We start from the raw sequence: 18,700 nt of genomic DNA, 5'->3' as shown, positions 1-18,700 counted from the left end.
TCATAAACAGTCCCCACACTCCGGACTGCTCGCATTTACTACTTCCTTCATCACTTCCTACGTCACGGACCTGTTTCCCTCTATTCCCATAGCATTTTATGATTGCCTATACTACTTCCTTCACTACTTACTACGTCACGGACCTGTTTCCTTCCCTTCCCATAGCATTTTAGGATTGCAGATACCTTAATGTATTCGTCATAAACAGATCCTAGACTTCGCACTGCTACCCTTGACTACAATGTATCGAGTAATCTTAAGTATAATCTTTGCTCAATATTAACATGTGATGTTTTTCCCTTTGTACTGTATTTGTAATTTCCTAGTATACTGTGGGTAGTTGGCTTATTATGAGCACATGCTAAAACTTCAAATCTTTTGTTTACTTTTTACTTGTTATTTAATTCAGCCAACATGGTTACCTAGCAACCCATAAGACTAATGTTAAAAAAATTTGATTTTCAGTTTCATTTTTCTACGGATTCCTGAGAGACTTTTTTAACGCTATATAGATGTTGGCACTCACCGATATGGTCTTTATCACCATGCAAAATTTGAAAACGATTGATTCAGCCGTCTAGGAGGAGTTTGCGTATTACGAAATGCATAAAAGACGACGTATAAGAGCTTCGCTCGCTTCGCTCGCTCCGCTCAACGAGGTCATCATCTTGATCATGTTCAGTGATCGTGATTTTTTATTTGACGAGACATCGCAAGAAATAAGATCAAGAGACTGTGATTTTTGGGTAGTATTAAAAAACATAATTTGCCAAGACTTTTATTAATTTGTGTTTGTTTTTGCTGGACAAGTCCCCCTTTGCGGGGCCCTGTGCAGCCACAGCTCTGGGTTGATTTTCATGAATTTCCATCCCATAGGAACTACTGATCTGATATAGATATAGGTTCACTTAAATCACTTAAATCACACAGCACTGTACACAGAATACAGATTGAACAACAGATCGTGATTGTGATTATGATTTGTTGTTGATTGTGTACAGATTGTACACAGAATATTTACATTATTATAGATCTACAGGACCAGTTAAAACATGTGAGACCAAGATGTATCTATCAATTCATAGAGTTAAATGTAAAAAAATATTAAAAATATGGTTTGCATTGGCCCAAAAAAATGGAAACATTGCCCCTCATTTATTTTAAAACCAAATCTGACTCTCTAAAGTTAAAGTAAATAATCACATGTTGAACCAACCTTGAGAAATGTGACAAAACATCACAGTTCTCTGTCTAACGGGTAAGTAAAGGATAGTGACAATTTTTTATTAATTCACAAGTCTCACACTACAGGCTGGTCAACTGTATGTGTAGAAGCATTTTCCCTCCCCCTCTTAAAAAAGTTAACCCTCGAGCGGGCGCATGCGGAGTTTTCATCCGCGCTTATATATAGTTTTTGTTAATATAAATATGCATAATGGGGGTCGGCAGTCGTGTCCGGCTCTACACTTCACGCACCTCACCCTGGGAATGCCCCTAAGCTATTTTTACCCCCGAATTCCTCCTTATTTTGTTGTCAGTTGCAATTCAGTGACGCGGTGTCAGTTTGCGGAGGTTTACTCCACGTGCGCCCTATCGCGTAAGTCCTTAGCGCAGAGTTTATTTCCTCGTGCGCTATTGTCAAACTGCGTGTATATTTTATACATACAAAATAATTATCATGTTTAAATGTATTATTTCATTTATAATTATTATCAAATATATTTTATTTGCATGTATATGTATAACTGCATTATTGCGGAACAAAACTCCGCAAGCGCCCTCTCTCGTAACATACCTTTATGCTAGAAAATAACTCAATATGATTATTTGAAATATTACTCATATAAAGTTAAACAAATAATGTTATTAACAAAGAAATCAGGTTTCTGATTAGGTTATTCAACACTTACATATAATATTTCATTATAACAACAAGTAAAATGGATAAAATTTATGCTATTTAGTGTTGCGGAAGCGGAATAAAACTCTGCATGCGCCCGCTCCTGTTTTACTGGTGAAGCGCCTCCTCGAGGGTTAAAAACCGATTTATTTTGGTTATGGAGTTGAGTTGTGAGATGACTTTCGAGTGGAAATATTAGAATATAAAAAGACAGAGTGTTGAAATAGAAGTAACTGTGTTATATTAAAGATCAGAACAGAATAGTAAACAGCATTTGATGATTAACATTTTGGTTGCTATGGTAACAACTACATATGTTCATAACATTCTCCCCCACTTAATCGCTGGAGAGCAAAGTCCTTAAGATAGGACGGAACCTTGCGTTGTCTGGAAGGACGAGTTAATTTATTTTCTTTTTGTTCTGTGGCTTGAGGACTGTCTAGATTTTCTTCCCTTATAGTACCGTCTAGTTCTGTTGGATTGTTTGAACTTGATTCAGACTCTGGGTGGATCTCTTGTGGTGGTGCTTGACAGTCTATAATAGGTATCCGTCTTGGAACAACAGAACTATCTTGTTCGTTGTGTGTTGTAAATGTAACTTTCTTCTTAGATACAAGAGTCGATATCAATTGATTTATGTGTCGTTTTAAACTTCGTCCATAATCCAATTCAACAATGTAATGGTATTGACCTAATTTTCTCTTGACTGTACCAAACTGCCATATGTCTTTATTTCCCAGGTGAACTCTTGCCTGAACCCTCTCCCCCACTTTAAGAGAGCGGACGCGAAGAGGAGCAATCGATTTTGATGGAAGCTTTGCCTTTGGGTTAGGGAGAAGTGTGTCAAGTCTAATCTAATGATTAGTTGTTGGGGATAACAACCAATGGTGACCCCCAATCACTTGATGCGACTGGAGTTATGATTCCTTATAAGATAAGACTCAATAAGACTCAATAAGAATTTATTAATGCCATTAAACTTAGTACAGTAATAGGCAACGTCAAACAGTACAACAAATAGGGTTGTATGTAGCATTTTTGAGTGTTTCAACTTAGATACTACTTTATCCACATGACATTGATGGCTTAACTTACAAGTTTAAAAAATCTTCTACAGTGTAAAAGGCATTTGTTTTTAAGAATGTCATTACATACGATTTAAAATTGTTTACAGACAGAGTTCTAATTTCTAATGGTAACTTATTGAACAATAGATACTGTTGATAATGGTAACTTTTGAAGGTTTTACTTAATCTAATATAAGGTGTAACAATATTGTGCTTAGTTCTAGTGTTGTGATGATGATTGCTGTCCTGCATGGGAAAGTTAACTAAATTTTCTTTTACATACATAAGGTTGGAAAAAATATACAGTGATGGCAAAGTTAAAATATTGAGCTGAATAAAACTAGGTTTACAAGATTCACGTTTAGTAAGACCCATAATAGTCCTGATAGCTTTTTTTTTGCCAAGTGAATATTTTGTTGGAGGCAGCAGAGTTTCCCCACAAACGAATTCCATAGCTAATTTGTGAGTGGAAGAGACCAAAATATGTCATCCGAAGAACTTCTAAGCTGACACTATGCTTAAGCTTTCTTAACAGGTGGACAATACGAGACAGCTTTTTAGAAAGTTGAGAAACATGTTCTTCCCAAGTCAATTTACTATCTAGATACATACCAAGGAGTTTGACAGGTTTAGTGAGGTTATTGCACAGTTGATTTTTCAAGGAAAAGTACAGGAATTCGGTTTTATCTTCATTTAAGGTTAGATTGTTGGCTGAGTACCATGACTTTGCGGTTGACAAGGCATTGTTGAGTTGAGTTTTTACATCAAATTCAGTTTTAGCAGACACTACAAAAGTTGTGTCATCAGCATACAACACACTCAGAACTGGAATATTGCAACTAAAATCGTTTACAAAAACAAGAAACAAAAAAGGCCCTAAAATGGAGCCTTGGGGAACGCCAGTCGTTACATTAAGCATTTCAGAAGCGGTATCCTTAATTACAACAATCTGTTTTCTATTACTTAAATATGAACTTAACAAGCTTAACTCTAGATTGTTGATACCATAAAAACTTAATTTACTACAGAGAACATTGTGAGAGATTGTATCAAAAGCTTTGCTTAAGTCTACTAGGCAGGAGCCAACTACCAGTTTCCTTTCAAACCCCTTAAGAATATAGTCAACAACTGTTTCAACAGCCATGGCTGTGGAGCGCTTATGTCTGAAACCATACTGATGATCATACAGTAAATTATGAACTGAGAAATATTCATACAGCTGCTTAAAAATACATGATTCAATAATTTTACTGATGATGGGAACGATTGCTATTGGGCGATAGTTCTCTGGACTGCTTCTTTGACCTTTTTTAAAAATTGGAGAGATTTTTGATACTTTAAGGGAGTCAGGAAAAATGCCAGATTTTAAAATAAGGTTGATAAGAAAGGTGAGGGGATGAACAATTGAAGAACATATTTTTTTCACAATACAGTTACTAAGTCCATACACATCTTCACTTTTGGAGTTGCTCAGTTCAGACACAATAGAGGCAACTTGTTTGGCACTCACTTCCTCCCATTTGAAGACATTAGTATTACTAGGCCTAGAACCATTTCCAGCGTGCTGTTGAAAGTTTTTGATAAAGTCTGTATGCTTGGGGCTGGTAGGAGGGTAGGCGTTGGACTGTGATGCAACATTAACAAAAAAGTTGTTGAGTGTGTTGGGGGATAACGGAATGTCAGTGTTGACCTTTGAATGTCCTGATTCCTTCTTCACTATTTGCCAAGCAGCCTTGCATGTATTAGATGAATTTAAGATCATTGAATCATTAGCCGCTATCTTTGCATCTCTTATTGCATTATTATACATTTTTTTAAAGGCATTAAATCTAGTTTTATCATCATTGCTTAAGCTAACTTTCCACTTATCATATAGACATAACAAAGTTTTTTTCATTGATCTAAGTTCTGCATTATACCAATTCTTATTTTTTGTTGTAGGCCTAGAGTTACCCTTATGTTTTACATTAATTATAGGACAATATAAATTCAAGAAATAATTTAATACATTCAATATAAAAGAACAGGCTATATTTACATCAAGAGTTTCATAAAGAGGTGACCAATCATAGATATCTAAGTTAAATCTCAAGTTTTCAACCCTATGGTCCGCAGTCAGGCGTTTCTTCATTATTGCAGGTTTGGGGTTTAGTAGAGATCTATTTTTGTCAATGATTGAATTGTTATTGATAGATAAAAACTTTACCCAAACAGCAGCATGATCTGAGATAATGTCTTGAGCAGTGAAAGAACAGGACAAAAAATCATTGTGAATATTAGTAAAAACATTGTCAAGACAAGATGAGTTTCTGGTTGGTTGGTTGTGGGCTGGATATAGGTCAAAAGATCTCATAATATTTAAAAAATGATTAGTTTCTTGACTTAAACTTAATATATTAACATTGAAATCTCCTACTATAGCTATGTTGGCATACTTTGACTTACCGGTACTTATCTTTAATAATAAACATTCTAGGCTATTTACAAAATCATTAAAATTAGAATCAGGTGTACGGTAAACATTAACAATTATAAAATTAAAATCACAAAGATTAACTGCAGAGGCCTCAAAGATACTATTACAGCATAAATCAGTGATATCGACAGACTCAAAATTTATATTTACTTTAATAAACACTGCGGAACCGCCGTGAGTCAGCGGAGGAAGCCTGCAGTATTTGCCGCCAAGTACGAAGTTCTCGGGAGTGTAGAATGGGAGCTCATCATCAAATAGCCAGTGTTCGCAGATGCAGACAACGTCAGCAGGTTTATCAACAAGCATTGTTTCTATGAGTCCGAGTTTATTCCGAATTGATTGAGCATTGATGGACACAATTGTCAACAAACTGTCTGTTTGTAATTCCGAGTTATCTGCTTCGATAACTGGAGTGTCAAAGAGTTCAACTTGGCCTACACTGTGTCTTGAGCTCTTCCTAAAAAACTTTCATTATTCTTACGAAAACCTACATTGCCTGAGCGATGAGCCCTAGGAGGACGATACTTGCCAACCACAGAGCCTTCAGGCCACAGTTCAGGGTTGAGAAATTCATCACACATTTCAAATGGCACACCTATTTTAAAGGATTTGTAGTGTGCAAACCTGGAGGGTAACTGATTACACTGATAGTCACAGTCTTTAAAGTCTTTCAAGAAGTCAAAAATATTTTGCTCAGTTACAGAAGGGTCAATACCAGATACAAACAGCCAAAAACATCTTTTAGCCGTCTTTAGGGTGTTTCCAGGACTTACCTTGTTTGTCCCACGCCCACGAATAACTCTACTGATATTTGTCATCCTAGTAGGATTACTCTTAAGGACATCACTATAGGACGGGTTTGTAGTACTCACCCCCGAAGGCCTATGACTGCCTACAGAAGCTGAGTTCGGTGTTTTAGTTTTACTGGTAATCTGCTTATCACTGTTTACCACTTTCGTCACATTTATCGGGGTTTTCTTTGCTAGCCTAGAACTTTTCCTGACTTGAGTCCATTTTGAGTTATTAAAAGTTTTAGTTTTTATAACTTCACCATTCAGATCAGAGTTTACAACAGAGGTTATGTTGACAGATGCAGATGACAAGTTAGAAATAGTGGAGTCACTGCCGATGAGATCTGCTTCGCCACAACATAGAGTACGACAGTCGAGTTTAGTAGGACCGGCAACGACTTTTAAATGTGAAGTCGTTCCATCAGTTAGTGAGTCTTTCGATGAAATGGACTCATTATCGACTTTAGATTCAGTAGACTTTGGATGAGGATCCGTCCACGATGTTTGCAGACGACAATTTTCATCTACTACTAGATTCTCATTTTCAAGCTCAAAATGTTCGGAGTTAACCTCAACTTTATGGGAATTCAATATTTGTTTTAAGCTACTGTTTGCCTTTATACTTTGATTAATTAAAATATTTAGCTTCTTTTCCAAGGTTTTTCCTAAGGTAGAGATTGCACTATCATTTAAGTTAGCTTCAATTATATCGTTTGAGCGGTTTTTAGTTTCGTTAATATGGCTCATTACCTTTGAATCGCACTGAGCACAAAACCAACGAATTATGTCTTGAACTTTTCGTACTTCATTTAATTTCTTCATGGGTATGTCCAAACATTTTAAATGGAACCACGATCCACAAAAACCCTCACATAACAGTGGTTTTTCACTTTCTAAACAGACAATTTTACATACCGCACAAACCAGAGCTTCATCTCCATCCGCCATTTTTCCGCCAAAAAAAAAGGCCCTTGAGACTCGAGGGTTGTAAGTTCCTTTTCTACTCTCTCTCGTAATGCGAAAGGGACATCACGTTCTCTAGTAAATACTGGTTTTTCATTATCTCTGAGTTGGAGTTTGACTTCAACATTGGGAACACATCCGATTCTTTCTTCGAAAATTGCTGAGTATTTTTCGAATATATCTTCTAGAGACGGTACTAAATTAACATTAACTGTATTAATCGGTGATTGCTTTCTGTTGTCTACCTCACTGAGTTCAATTCCAAGTCCACGAATCCAAATTCGTCCTAACAAAGCAGAATGACCAGCAGGTACTATAAATAAATCAGCATTTAGTGATTTTGCATTGTAAGAGACTGAGACAGTTACTTTACCTTTAGGTTTTATTATATGATCAGAGTAGGAGCGAAATGAGATAGGAGTTGGTTGAAGTGGCACTTTAAGTCCAAGTTTATCAAAGTCCGTTTCTGAGATTAAGGAAAATCGTGCACCAGAGTCTACTTCAAATGTTTGAGGCTTGTTGTTGATAGTGACTGTAACCATGTATTTGTCTGAGTCTGGCCCTACTATGTAAAGATCTTCCACATCGTTGATTTGTGTGATTCCATACTCATCTGGGTGACTGGATTCATCTTCTGTGTAGTGAGACAACAGGGTGTTTGTTTTAGAGTTCTTTAGTAGAGACGTTATACACACTTTTGATACGTGGCCTTGTTTTCCACAGGAAGTGCATTTAAGATTGTTCCGATTAATTTTGCATTCATGAGACTGATGGTTTGATCGACCACATTTGAAACAAAGTCCATCAATACCCAAAGCTTTGTAGTCAACGTGTCTTTTTAATCTTTTGTTACGGAAATGTTGTGATTGAGATCTATTGGAAACGCGGTCATCATATTTGGGAGTCTTAAATTGCTTGAAACTTTGATATTCCTTTGTCTTAGACCTTGAATGCCTGTCAATTTTGTGTGTATGTGCATTTTCACTTGATGATTGTGTGACAGGGTTACAAATTTTATTTGATTCATAGCGGGAAGCTTCTAGGGCAATTGCTTTCTTGAGGAGTGAGTCAAAACTGTTGAGATTAGTGTCTTGTAGAAGTTGTTCTCGTATCCAATTGTCTTTTAGTCCTCTAATAAATTGAGGGCGGAGAAATTCATCAGCAATTGAAATTTTACTTTCACATTCATTGCAAGAAGTGTAAAAATTACAATCATTCAGGTTACTTTTCAGGACTGTGACAAAATCAGAGATTGATTGATGCAACTGTTGTGAAACACTGAGGAAATAGTGTTGTGCAACAATATGAGATACTGTAGGTGACAACATCACTGTGAAATGTTCGATTAATTTTGAAAAATTAAGGTCTTTTACAGAATTGTCTGGGCCTAAAAGAGTTGTCAGATTATTGTAATGTTCCTTACCAATGGATGAGCACAGGAGTTGAGCTTTCATCTTGCCTTCTTTAATGTTCTTCAAATTGCAATAATTTTCAAAACGTTCCAAATATGATTTGAATTTATCATTATTAAATCAAAATGTTCAAAAGGATTGATCTGAGGAGTTGAAGTTTTATTACCTAGAGCTGCAGCCAAAACATTCATGAGTCTTTCAAATTGTTCTTCATTCATTTTAAGTTGAAATGTTTAACAAAATAAAATATCTTGAAAATAATAGAATAAAACAAGAATTGATAATAGTTTTTTACCAAATCGTCGCCAACTGAGATGACTTTCGAGTGGAAATATTAGAATATAAAAAGACAGAGTGTTGAAATAGAAGTAACTGTGTTATATTAAAGATCAGAATAGAATAGTAAACAGCATTTGATGATTAACATTTTGGTTGCTATGGTAACAACTACATATGTTCATAACAAGTTGGAACACAACATCCATAACCATAAAAAAAAAACTAAAACAGAACAGAAGTTGTTTTGGGTTTTTTTGGGGGGCTTGTTCATAACATGTTCTGGGAAGCATTTAAAGTTTAAAGCAAGCAATTGTTTACTAAATGACTTATTCATTGTCTGAACCTATGTGGTGTTCCTTATAGTGTTGAATGTGGCTACAAGACTAATTCCCAATTGAACTTTCAACAGTTGCACCAACCCCTGTGCAAAACCAGGTGAACAGAGCCCACTCCTAGGTGGAAAGCTGCATGTCACCTACTGCTATTGTTTGATTAGAGATAAACAGGAGACATATACAAAAACAATTATAGTATCATCTATATAAAATATATTCCAATGAGTTGTTTTTGCAGGTTGCCTCCCTGTCACTTCTGGGAGCGTTGTTTGGAGCTATCTTTGGAGGAATAGCAATGCGCTTTGGTCGCAAGAGAGTTCTTGTCTTCACGTCGATACCATTCTCCCTGTCCTGGTTTGTCACTGTGTTTGCAAACAGTGTAGAGGTCATGTTTGCTACTGGGTTTGTTGGAGGATTCTGCTGTGCTATTGTCCTCCTTGTCTCGCAGGTAATGTATCTTCGTGACTAATTTCACAGTGTAGCTTTACAAATGACCAGCAGTCACCAAAAATGAGTTAATCACTTTATCAAAACAGCGGCACACTTTTTGTAAGTATTTCAAGCTGAGTATATGAATGCAGAGGATGAAAGTGGAAAAGTTAGAAGATGTTTTTGAAGACCCGTGTTGTTTAAGATCAACTGTTTCTTGAGCCAGGATGAGAAATTAGTAAAAAGGCTATGATCAAGTAAAGCTGGCTCCAGTTTATTTAGCCCATCAAAATAGGATAGCAGCAATATTTCTAAAAGGCTTGAACTAAAAAAAAAATAGATCTCTAGAAAAATCTTCTCTAGACAGGGAAGTCCCAGAATGTCTCATCCGAAATCAAGCTATGCTATTGTAAAAAGTGATTATATTCTCAGTATGATTAGTTTTCTTATAGTAAACGCACTCTTCTTAGGAACACAAGTAAGAAGTAATGGTTCCACAAGTAATTTATCCAAGAAGTAGTTTTCAAGTTCCTTGTAGTTGATAGCTCCAACTACAATGTCTTGCTTGATAGCTCACAAAAAGTTCATCACAGGAACAATTCTACTACTTCCTTAGTCCTTATGAAGTTGTCTTGAAGGTAAGAAATCATATTAATTGTGTTGTGAACTGTTTATGTGCTATCAAGTACCTGGAACTTTTCATGGGTAAGTAAGTTAGTTATTCTTATTCCTTCCTTCATATCATTAATTCTCCGTATGTAATGTGGAGCGTAAACTTACAACTGGATGTTGTTTTACAACTCTTTAGTGATGTGTTGCAGGTCTACATCAGTGAGATAGCAGGTCCGGATATCCGAGGGTGTCTCAGCGCAGTGCTCAAGATATTCGGTCATATAGGTGTCCTCATCAGCTTTGCCATCGGAGCCTACCTTGACTGGAGACAACTAGCGTTTGTTATAGCAGGGGCTCCTCTCATGTTGCTGGTAAAACATTTAATTTTACCATAATTAATTTTAATAGCCCCCGACACTGCAATATTGATTTGGATTCCACTGTTTTTGGCCACTTTCAACAGTACAGGAATGCTGAATCCCCCTTGAGTAATAGATTTGTTGATGATTTACACTTACAGTAGTGCCCTAATATAACAAGTTTAACACTGCTGACATGATGGGCCTGATGGGAAAACATTGCCATCTACAAGCAAGAACACAATCAGTTGAGCTACTCAAGCAGTTTTTATATTATATTAGATTTATATCTTTGTTATTGTTACCTGAGTTCTTGTAAGTAAGATGTTTGTGTCACTCTATGCGATGTCTTCTTGTTTATTAATCTTTTTATCACTAACACTATTACTATAGTCTATCTATATTTACAAATATAATTACGCACGCGATCACTAGTATCATGGTTGAATCGATCAGAGAACACGTCTGATAAGATGAAAAAAGATTGTTAATAAGATGATGAATTAACCAGTAGACCACTGAAGATGTCACACAAGGTGGCAAAATACTTTGAGTGACACAAACATCTCTACAAAAAGTCAGGCAACAACAACAAAGGTATAAATATATAATTGAAGTTCTTTACTGGGGAGGGCAAAAAAAAAGTTTGTAAGTTGTTCTTATGGACTGTTTAAAAATGGCAATTTACCAAAACACGTACCATCTATGTTACAATTGGAACTGCTGACAATTGGAAATCCTTAATTACGAGTCAGTAATTTTACTATATAACTATTGTTAAATATGACAAAGTATGAAAGTTGATCAAATGGCATTAAATTTTCAAATTTTGTAATGATGGGACTATAACAGAGTAGCAATGGTTTTGGGCTAGAAGGTGTGAAGTTAGGACATTAATAGCTATATTTACATTACAAGTGTAGTAAGAGCGTTTTTACATCACGCAGGTGAATGTTGTGCAACGAGCGGAAGCGAGTTGCATAATTTACCTAAGTGATGTAAACACGCTCTTGCGTAACGTGTAACGTACAAGATTTTACCTGACCCGACAATATACATGGGTTTACGTACAATATTTTTCACTATCCATTTCTATCAGTAACGTTCTTTTACTAACAAAATTGCAAAAGCTAGGTTAGGAAAATACTTTAAAGCATAACAATAACATTCAAACGCACAGCTGATTTCTAGTGTTGAACGTCGTTGGCTCCATAGAGTTATATTTTTTAAGTTAAGCACTCAATGTTATTTAAATGGGTTTCTTTACATCACCGAGTGAGTTTTTGATACTTTACATCACTCGAGAAGTAAGGAAGTTGTATACATCACGCTTGGGATAGGGAAGTTTAACATGGCGGGTTAGGTAAAAGTTTTAGTTTTATGGCACTTTTGTTGTTTTTGCAGATGAGCATCCTGTACATACCAGAGACTCCCAGTTATCTGGTCCTGTCTGGGAGAGAGCAGGAGGCAGCACAGGCTCTGCGTTGGCTGAGAGGTCCTCACGCAGACATACAGCCAGAGTTGGCAACTCTAAGGGACAACGTCTTGGCGAGTCGAGCGTTCCGGCCGACAGACAGACAAAGCATATCCGTAGTGCTGCATCCCATCCTAATCACCTGCGGTCTCATGCTGTTCCAGCGGTAAACACAGCCTACCCAAAATGTTACATAAGCTAAACTATCCTAACATAATACAAGAAACCCTAATTAACTGAGAGCCTAACCTAACATAACATAACCTAATATTAACTTCTCATAAGAGTTTATCCCTCTAATTTTCAATTTTTAGGTGTAAATTATTATCTTGACTGTGGTAATATGAAATTATTTTGTGAGGAAATTCAAGCCAAATACTAAGATTTTCAGGCTTCAAAAGAAAGTACCCTAATGAACTGAATAAACCCTGTGATGAGATTAATGTAAGTATTTTAGTCTTAACACTATGTCTAACAGCACCTATCAAAACTATTTAACATAAAGTATAAGCTAAAGAATTATAATTACAACATGAACTTTACAGGTTCTCCGGAGCAAACGCATTCAACTTCTATGCAGTGTCCATCTTCCGCCAGACGTTCGGAGGTATGGATCCTCATGGGGGCGCTGTAGCAGTCGCCTTCGTCCAGCTGCTTGCCTCTCTGTTATCTGGGCTACTCATAGACACCGTGGGGCGACTGCCTTTGCTCATCGCCAGTAGTGTGTTCATGTCCATTGCTCTGGCCGCCTTTGGCTCATTCGCTTACTACGAGCACATCCACCGGGACCGTGTTGCCGCGCAATACGACTGGATCCCATTACTCTGTGTGCTTGTCTTCACCATAGCTTTCTCTATGGGAATCTCCCCAATATCCTGGCTGCTCATCGGGGAACTGTTTCCTCTCGAGTATCGCGGGTTGGGCAGCGCACTCGCCACCTCTTTCAGTTACGCTTGCGCTTTCATCGGTGTCAAAACGTTCGTGGACTTTCAACAGATGTTGGGTCTTCACGGAGCGTTCTGGTTGTATGCGGCCATCTCTGTTTGCGGGCTGTGTTTTGTCGTCTGCTTTGTACCGGAGACCAAAGGTAAAGGACTGGACGAGATGGATCATAAGTATGTGAGAGCTTAGTTCGCACAACTAGTAGAACCCTGTGCCTTTTCGTTAGCCTTCTGAAGGCTTCTTCCATTTAACTTCCTCGGTGATAAACTGTATTAAAAAAATATGTTTACGAAAATGTTTATAAACGACCGGAGTAGATGCAAAATATTTTGTATTGTTTTGTATAATAGTATGTATATGTTATGAGGCGTTTTTTGTCTTAGGTCTTATATTAACTCGTAGATGATATGATAATTTATTATTTAAACTATTAGTATTATTATTTTTAATCTAATATGTCGACAAATTAAATCAATTTTCTTTGTGTCTTTCATAACAGGCCCCATACACACATGCATTACATTTTTATCATACAAATTTTATAACAATCGATAGGCCTACTTTAATAGTATATTTCATCACTTGGGCCTAAAGTGACTCTTTTCGCCCCGAGCTTAAGTTTTACGATTGAGACAAAGCCCAGGTCGGAAAATAAGTGAGGATTGAAAAGACACTTTTTGCCCGTTTGATGGAACTATATTTTTTGTCATATTGCCCCATTATTTGAACAAACTATGTTACAAAAATAAAATAGTTTTTATTTAAAGATAACCTCTCCAAACAACTTACAACTGCTTGTTTTCAATTAAATTTTCTAATGCAAACAAGCAGCTGTTTAGTTAGTTGTGTCACTAACATTATACTATCGATACGTTTAACTATTTTCAATAAGGAAAAAATAACTACAATCGATTAAACAATCAATCCATACTTTCAATACATGCAATTTTGTTTACAAAATTTACAACTGAGTTAAAACGGCTGTTTTTGTTGCAGTACGACAAAAAATAGTTTTACTTTACCCTGTCAATTAAGCATTGAAAGTATTGTAAAATTTGTGTCATAGGTTTCTAATCTAATCTATTTTTCTTTCTAACAGAGGACAAATTATATCTTTTTCAGCTTAAATCAAACAATGATTAGTGATAACTCGTGTAATAGTTTCTCCTAAAAGTAATGAAGTATACATTTATTCAACAGCAACAAATCTACAAATAACCAACCTTATAATTAATAGCATGAAACAACTTTGAGATTCTTTTAGCAACTTTCACCAATAGGATTAGAACTAATAATCAAGCATTTCTTATGCACATTTAACACATTTAGTCAACGAAATCTGTTAGCTTACATTTTTGTTTTCTTTGATTAAAGTACAGTTAATAGGATACATTTCTCCAAATATGCAAAGTGTTTGGACGGTGGACTTTTAACAAATAAGTAATTTAATATCAATGAACTAGATAACGGTGTATGATTTGGAAATTTGACATAGAAATAGTACCCAGACTTAGAAAATTTCTGAACTTATAAAGTTAGTTCTAAAGAAAACAAGCTAAACACAAGCGTTTTCAGTAATATAGACAAATAGAATAAATATAGACCGTCATGCTGTGCTGCGGTTAGCATAAGTTCTGGCGTCCACCGCTAGGTTTGCCGTGTAGTTACGGTGCACACCGGTGCAGCGTCTGCTGGTCGCATACTGCTCCTGCGCTCCTCGCCTGCAGTGGTGTGCGCCGTAACTACACGGCACTCCTAGCGGTGGGCGCCGGAACCTTCCTTTGACAGTCTATATTTATTCAATTTGTCTATGGTAATATGTATTAACAGCCGAACATTTATAGTGTAATTATGATCTTGTATGACAATAATGTAGGTAATATAGACAATAACATATACAATTTGTATTTGTAAGCATAATGACAATAAATTATCAAATGTATTGTGAAAAATTTGGTTAACCTATATAGGTAAACATGACCCTATTTTTATGTGACTTATTGATTCCGGTAACTAATTTCAATGTATAATTTCAATTCACAGTCAATATCAGTTATATAGTAGCCTACATATATTAATTTATGATGGTAAATCTAAACCAACATCTAGACAATAATATCGTTATACCTTGTGCACATAGTTGTTATGTAATGCAGCTTACTTTTTTTAAAGCTTCCAACCATGTAAAAATAGTGGTTTTTAACTGAGAGTCTTTGACATTTTTGAGGTTTGGTATTAATTGTTATTAGATAAATATTTTATCATGGGAATATCCACTTCTACCTCCTAACCATGCATCCATATCCCTCCACATATCCTCCCTGCCATATCAGTAAAGATAAAAAAAATATTTTATTTTGTGTTAAGAGTTAGAAATTTACATGATTGTCACTGTAGAAAATATTAAGGTTACAATTTCTGATTTTATCATGTAAACTTACAAACTAATATTCTATTACTATTTATACTATTTCAATATAAAATGGGTTATAATTAATCTAACATTTTTTTTCCTTGTAGTTTTGTTTTTAAATCAAGTAAAAATGTATCAAGGCTAATATTTTGTGAGAGCGAGAATAGCAAACGAATTCAACAATGAATTTTAAAACAGTGTACAGTATAGTTTGCAGCATTTTAACAGATATACTGTACTTCCATTATTTTACTGTCCAACTCATTGTCAGTTTTATACCAGTGTTATCAAAATGTATAATTGTTATTTAATCTTGATTAATATTTACCATGCTGTAAAAATTGTGACAATATAAAGTAATGACTGTTGATATTTTAACAATTAAAGATTATGCATTTTTTACTAGATATAATAAAGAACTAATATAAAGAACTCATAAGCTATTAAAAAAAAATCAGAATTTTGAACTATGTGTTAATGTTAGCAAACCAAGATTTTCTGAATAATCAATAATATGTACAATAGTCAACAAGTAGAAACACCAATAACACAAAATAATTCATTTACAAGGTACAGTATTAGGCTATATATATTCTATTGCAGTTTATATACATTCTATAACAATGTAAATTATTTATTCACTGTACTTAAACTAATGAGTTTTTAACAAGACTCAATTTTACAATCTTGTATGGTTATATTGACAGATTATTCTCTTTTAACAACATTACATAAGTGTTAACCTATTTGATGTACTATATATTGAATAGAATGATCAATTATTAAGATGCTTTACATTACGGTATAATTAATCATACATTCTGGGTTCATAATAATTATAAATTAATTACTATATTTCCCAGTATTATATTTAATTTAGTTTGTCTAATAATGAACTTTTAAAAAGTCTTCTTTATTTGAATTTTTTTTTAAAGTTGTTTACTTACGGTGAGTAATATTTAGCAAATGTATAAAGACCTGTAGAAATCATTGTAGAGAATACTTAAAACTAATGAGTTTTAAAATTAAATTTTGTATGTTTCAATTTCAAATTTTGCATTGTAAATTCATCTGCTGTTTTGTCCACATAAAAGTTAATGTAATAGGATAAAAAATTCGAGAGCTTGTCCAAGATCAAGTAAATATAATTATTTATTTATTTAACATAGTTTATCTTTGTTATAAGCAATTTGTTGTAATCTTGTACTTAATTTATTTTTTGTACAATATTACCCAGTGTAGTTGTGACTTAAAATATTCTTCTAGTTGTAAAAAAAAGAAGCTTTGTATTTATTTTATAAGGTAAATTTTTATATCTGCTATTGTATACATTTAGAGTAGCTATTTTTATAATCTCAATTCTCAAGCGATAGTAAGTGCTTTACATTTACAATAGCATAAATGGAGTATAGATGAATCTCATTTGAATTTGTCTTGGTAAGGGGAGACATTCAAACTTCGAAAAGTTTATTTAAAATCTGACGTAAAAGTTGATATTTGTATTTGTACAATTGAAAACTAGTGTCAATGTTTCCATACTAAAGAGGTCTCTTTAAGTTTAATTTTTCCTTTTCCCTAATAGTTTTGTAGGTAGTCTAGAAAAAAACAATTAAACAGGAAAAGAATGAAATACTCACTCCACATACTATGTAACTTATAGGGGGACAATGTAAAAATTAAGAACATTTTTATGTTCAAAATAGCTCAACACAAGAATTCTCAATATTTTCACTGTCATGGAACACTAGAGCATTACCGATGTATAAGTGCCGATATTTCACAGGTGGTTCTTTGAAAATAAATCTACAGAAAATAAACTAAGAACCTCTACAGGATTTCTTTAGAAACAATACTAAGTACACAGAAAATGTTAAGTTACCTACTCATATAACACATGCTTCCTGAGTATCACTCGGTTATAAAAAAGAACGTCCCCACTTTTAGGAAGAAGTTGATGTCGGGAAACTTCCAATAATTTTCAGTTATTCTATAAGCAAAATATATTCACTATATATCTAAACCGTCAATGATTCAACTATGCTCCAATGACCTTTATTGACAATAATTCTAATGTGGCAACATCAATTCTTGACAATAATGTAGCGAAATGTCAAAATAGAACGAAAACACCTGTAGACCAACTTGCCCTGGGTCATGTAAATAAATCATGCTTTAAAAGAAACTAATGCTTCCCTGTTATTTATTTTAACTGTATATATAGATTATGCTCAGTAATAAAACATGTTTTATTAATAAAGAAAAGAGTTTAATGTACCTTTTCCTTTTGGATAAGCTCTGTAGTCTGTTTAGTAAGAAAACTTCATAAGCATTGTATTTCGAATGGGTGTTTCAGCGATACTAGCGGACCAACGCTACTAAAGCCATCAGGACCCGCAAAACGATCTTTTACTTTTTACTTACCTTTGTACCATAAAGATGGATGACTTCTTCCTCATCCAAAATTAATGATTATCTCAAAGGAGTTAACTGCAATTCTAGGGAGTTAAAATAATTCAATGAAATAACACCACCTTTGTGAAGCCCTAGGAGTTATTCACGTTTGTTGTTGTTGTTGGATCTTTATCAATAAGATTAGTGAAGACAGGTCACCATTACATACATACCATTAGACGATTAGACAGGGTGAATTACACAAGGTGCACACTCTTGATTTCAGACTAACAGGGATGAAATGAAAATATATACCTGTCTTTGGGTTCAGGGTTCATTGTCAACCGCTTAATCTTAATGATTAAGGTCCAACAAAAAAACTTGAATAACTCCTAGTGCTTCACAAAGGTGGTGGTGTTATTTCATTGGACACTTTTAACTCCCTAGAATTGCAGTTAAATAAGGTTATCCTTCGTAATAATTGTTTTTGGATGCAGAAGAAGTCATCCATCTTTATGGACCAGCTGTCGTCAGTTTCTTAACCAAAGAAAAAAAAGTATTAGTTGAATGATGAGAGAAATCATGTAAGCCCATAAGCTATTAAATTTTCCTACCTAACAATGTACATGTTCTCTCACTGATTTGAGAAAGCAATTCGCTCATCAGTGAGACAATGTTAACATTGTCTCACTCTAATTACTTTGTCTCACTCCAGATTTGCAACGTGAAGGCACGAAAGTGGCCAATTTGCTCATCAGAGATACAATGTTAAGATTGTCTCACTCTTATTACTTTGTTTCACTCCAGATTTGCAATGTGAAGGCACGTTTCTTTACCAATTTATTTGTTTTATGGTA

General features: G+C 34.8%; 1 protein-coding gene across 2 annotated transcripts in view; it reads left to right on the top strand.

Annotated features, from left to right (window-relative positions):
- LOC128996360 (facilitated trehalose transporter Tret1-like) overlaps positions 1-17,707 on the top strand; it is a 178,436-nt gene extending 160,729 nt beyond the window's left edge. For both annotated transcript variants that reach the window (XM_054421642.1, XM_054421641.1), the window contains 4 exons: positions 9,462-9,671; positions 10,474-10,635; positions 12,028-12,263; positions 12,643-17,707. In XM_054421642.1, coding sequence (XP_054277617.1) covers positions 9,462-9,671; positions 10,474-10,635; positions 12,028-12,263; positions 12,643-13,228 — 1,194 coding nt within the window. In that variant the 3' untranslated portion in view covers positions 13,229-17,707. The remainder of the gene's footprint in view (positions 1-9,461; positions 9,672-10,473; positions 10,636-12,027; positions 12,264-12,642) is intronic.
- Positions 17,708-18,700: the final 993 nt, after the last annotated feature.

Source organism: Macrosteles quadrilineatus, unplaced genomic scaffold, assembly GCF_028750875.1.
Source record: "Macrosteles quadrilineatus isolate MER2022 unplaced genomic scaffold, UCM_ALF_1.0 Scaffold_6__1_contigs__length_79288215, whole genome shotgun sequence".
NCBI lineage: Eukaryota > Metazoa > Arthropoda > Insecta > Hemiptera > Cicadellidae > Macrosteles > Macrosteles quadrilineatus.
This window is presented reverse-complemented; position numbering and strand designations above follow the sequence as displayed.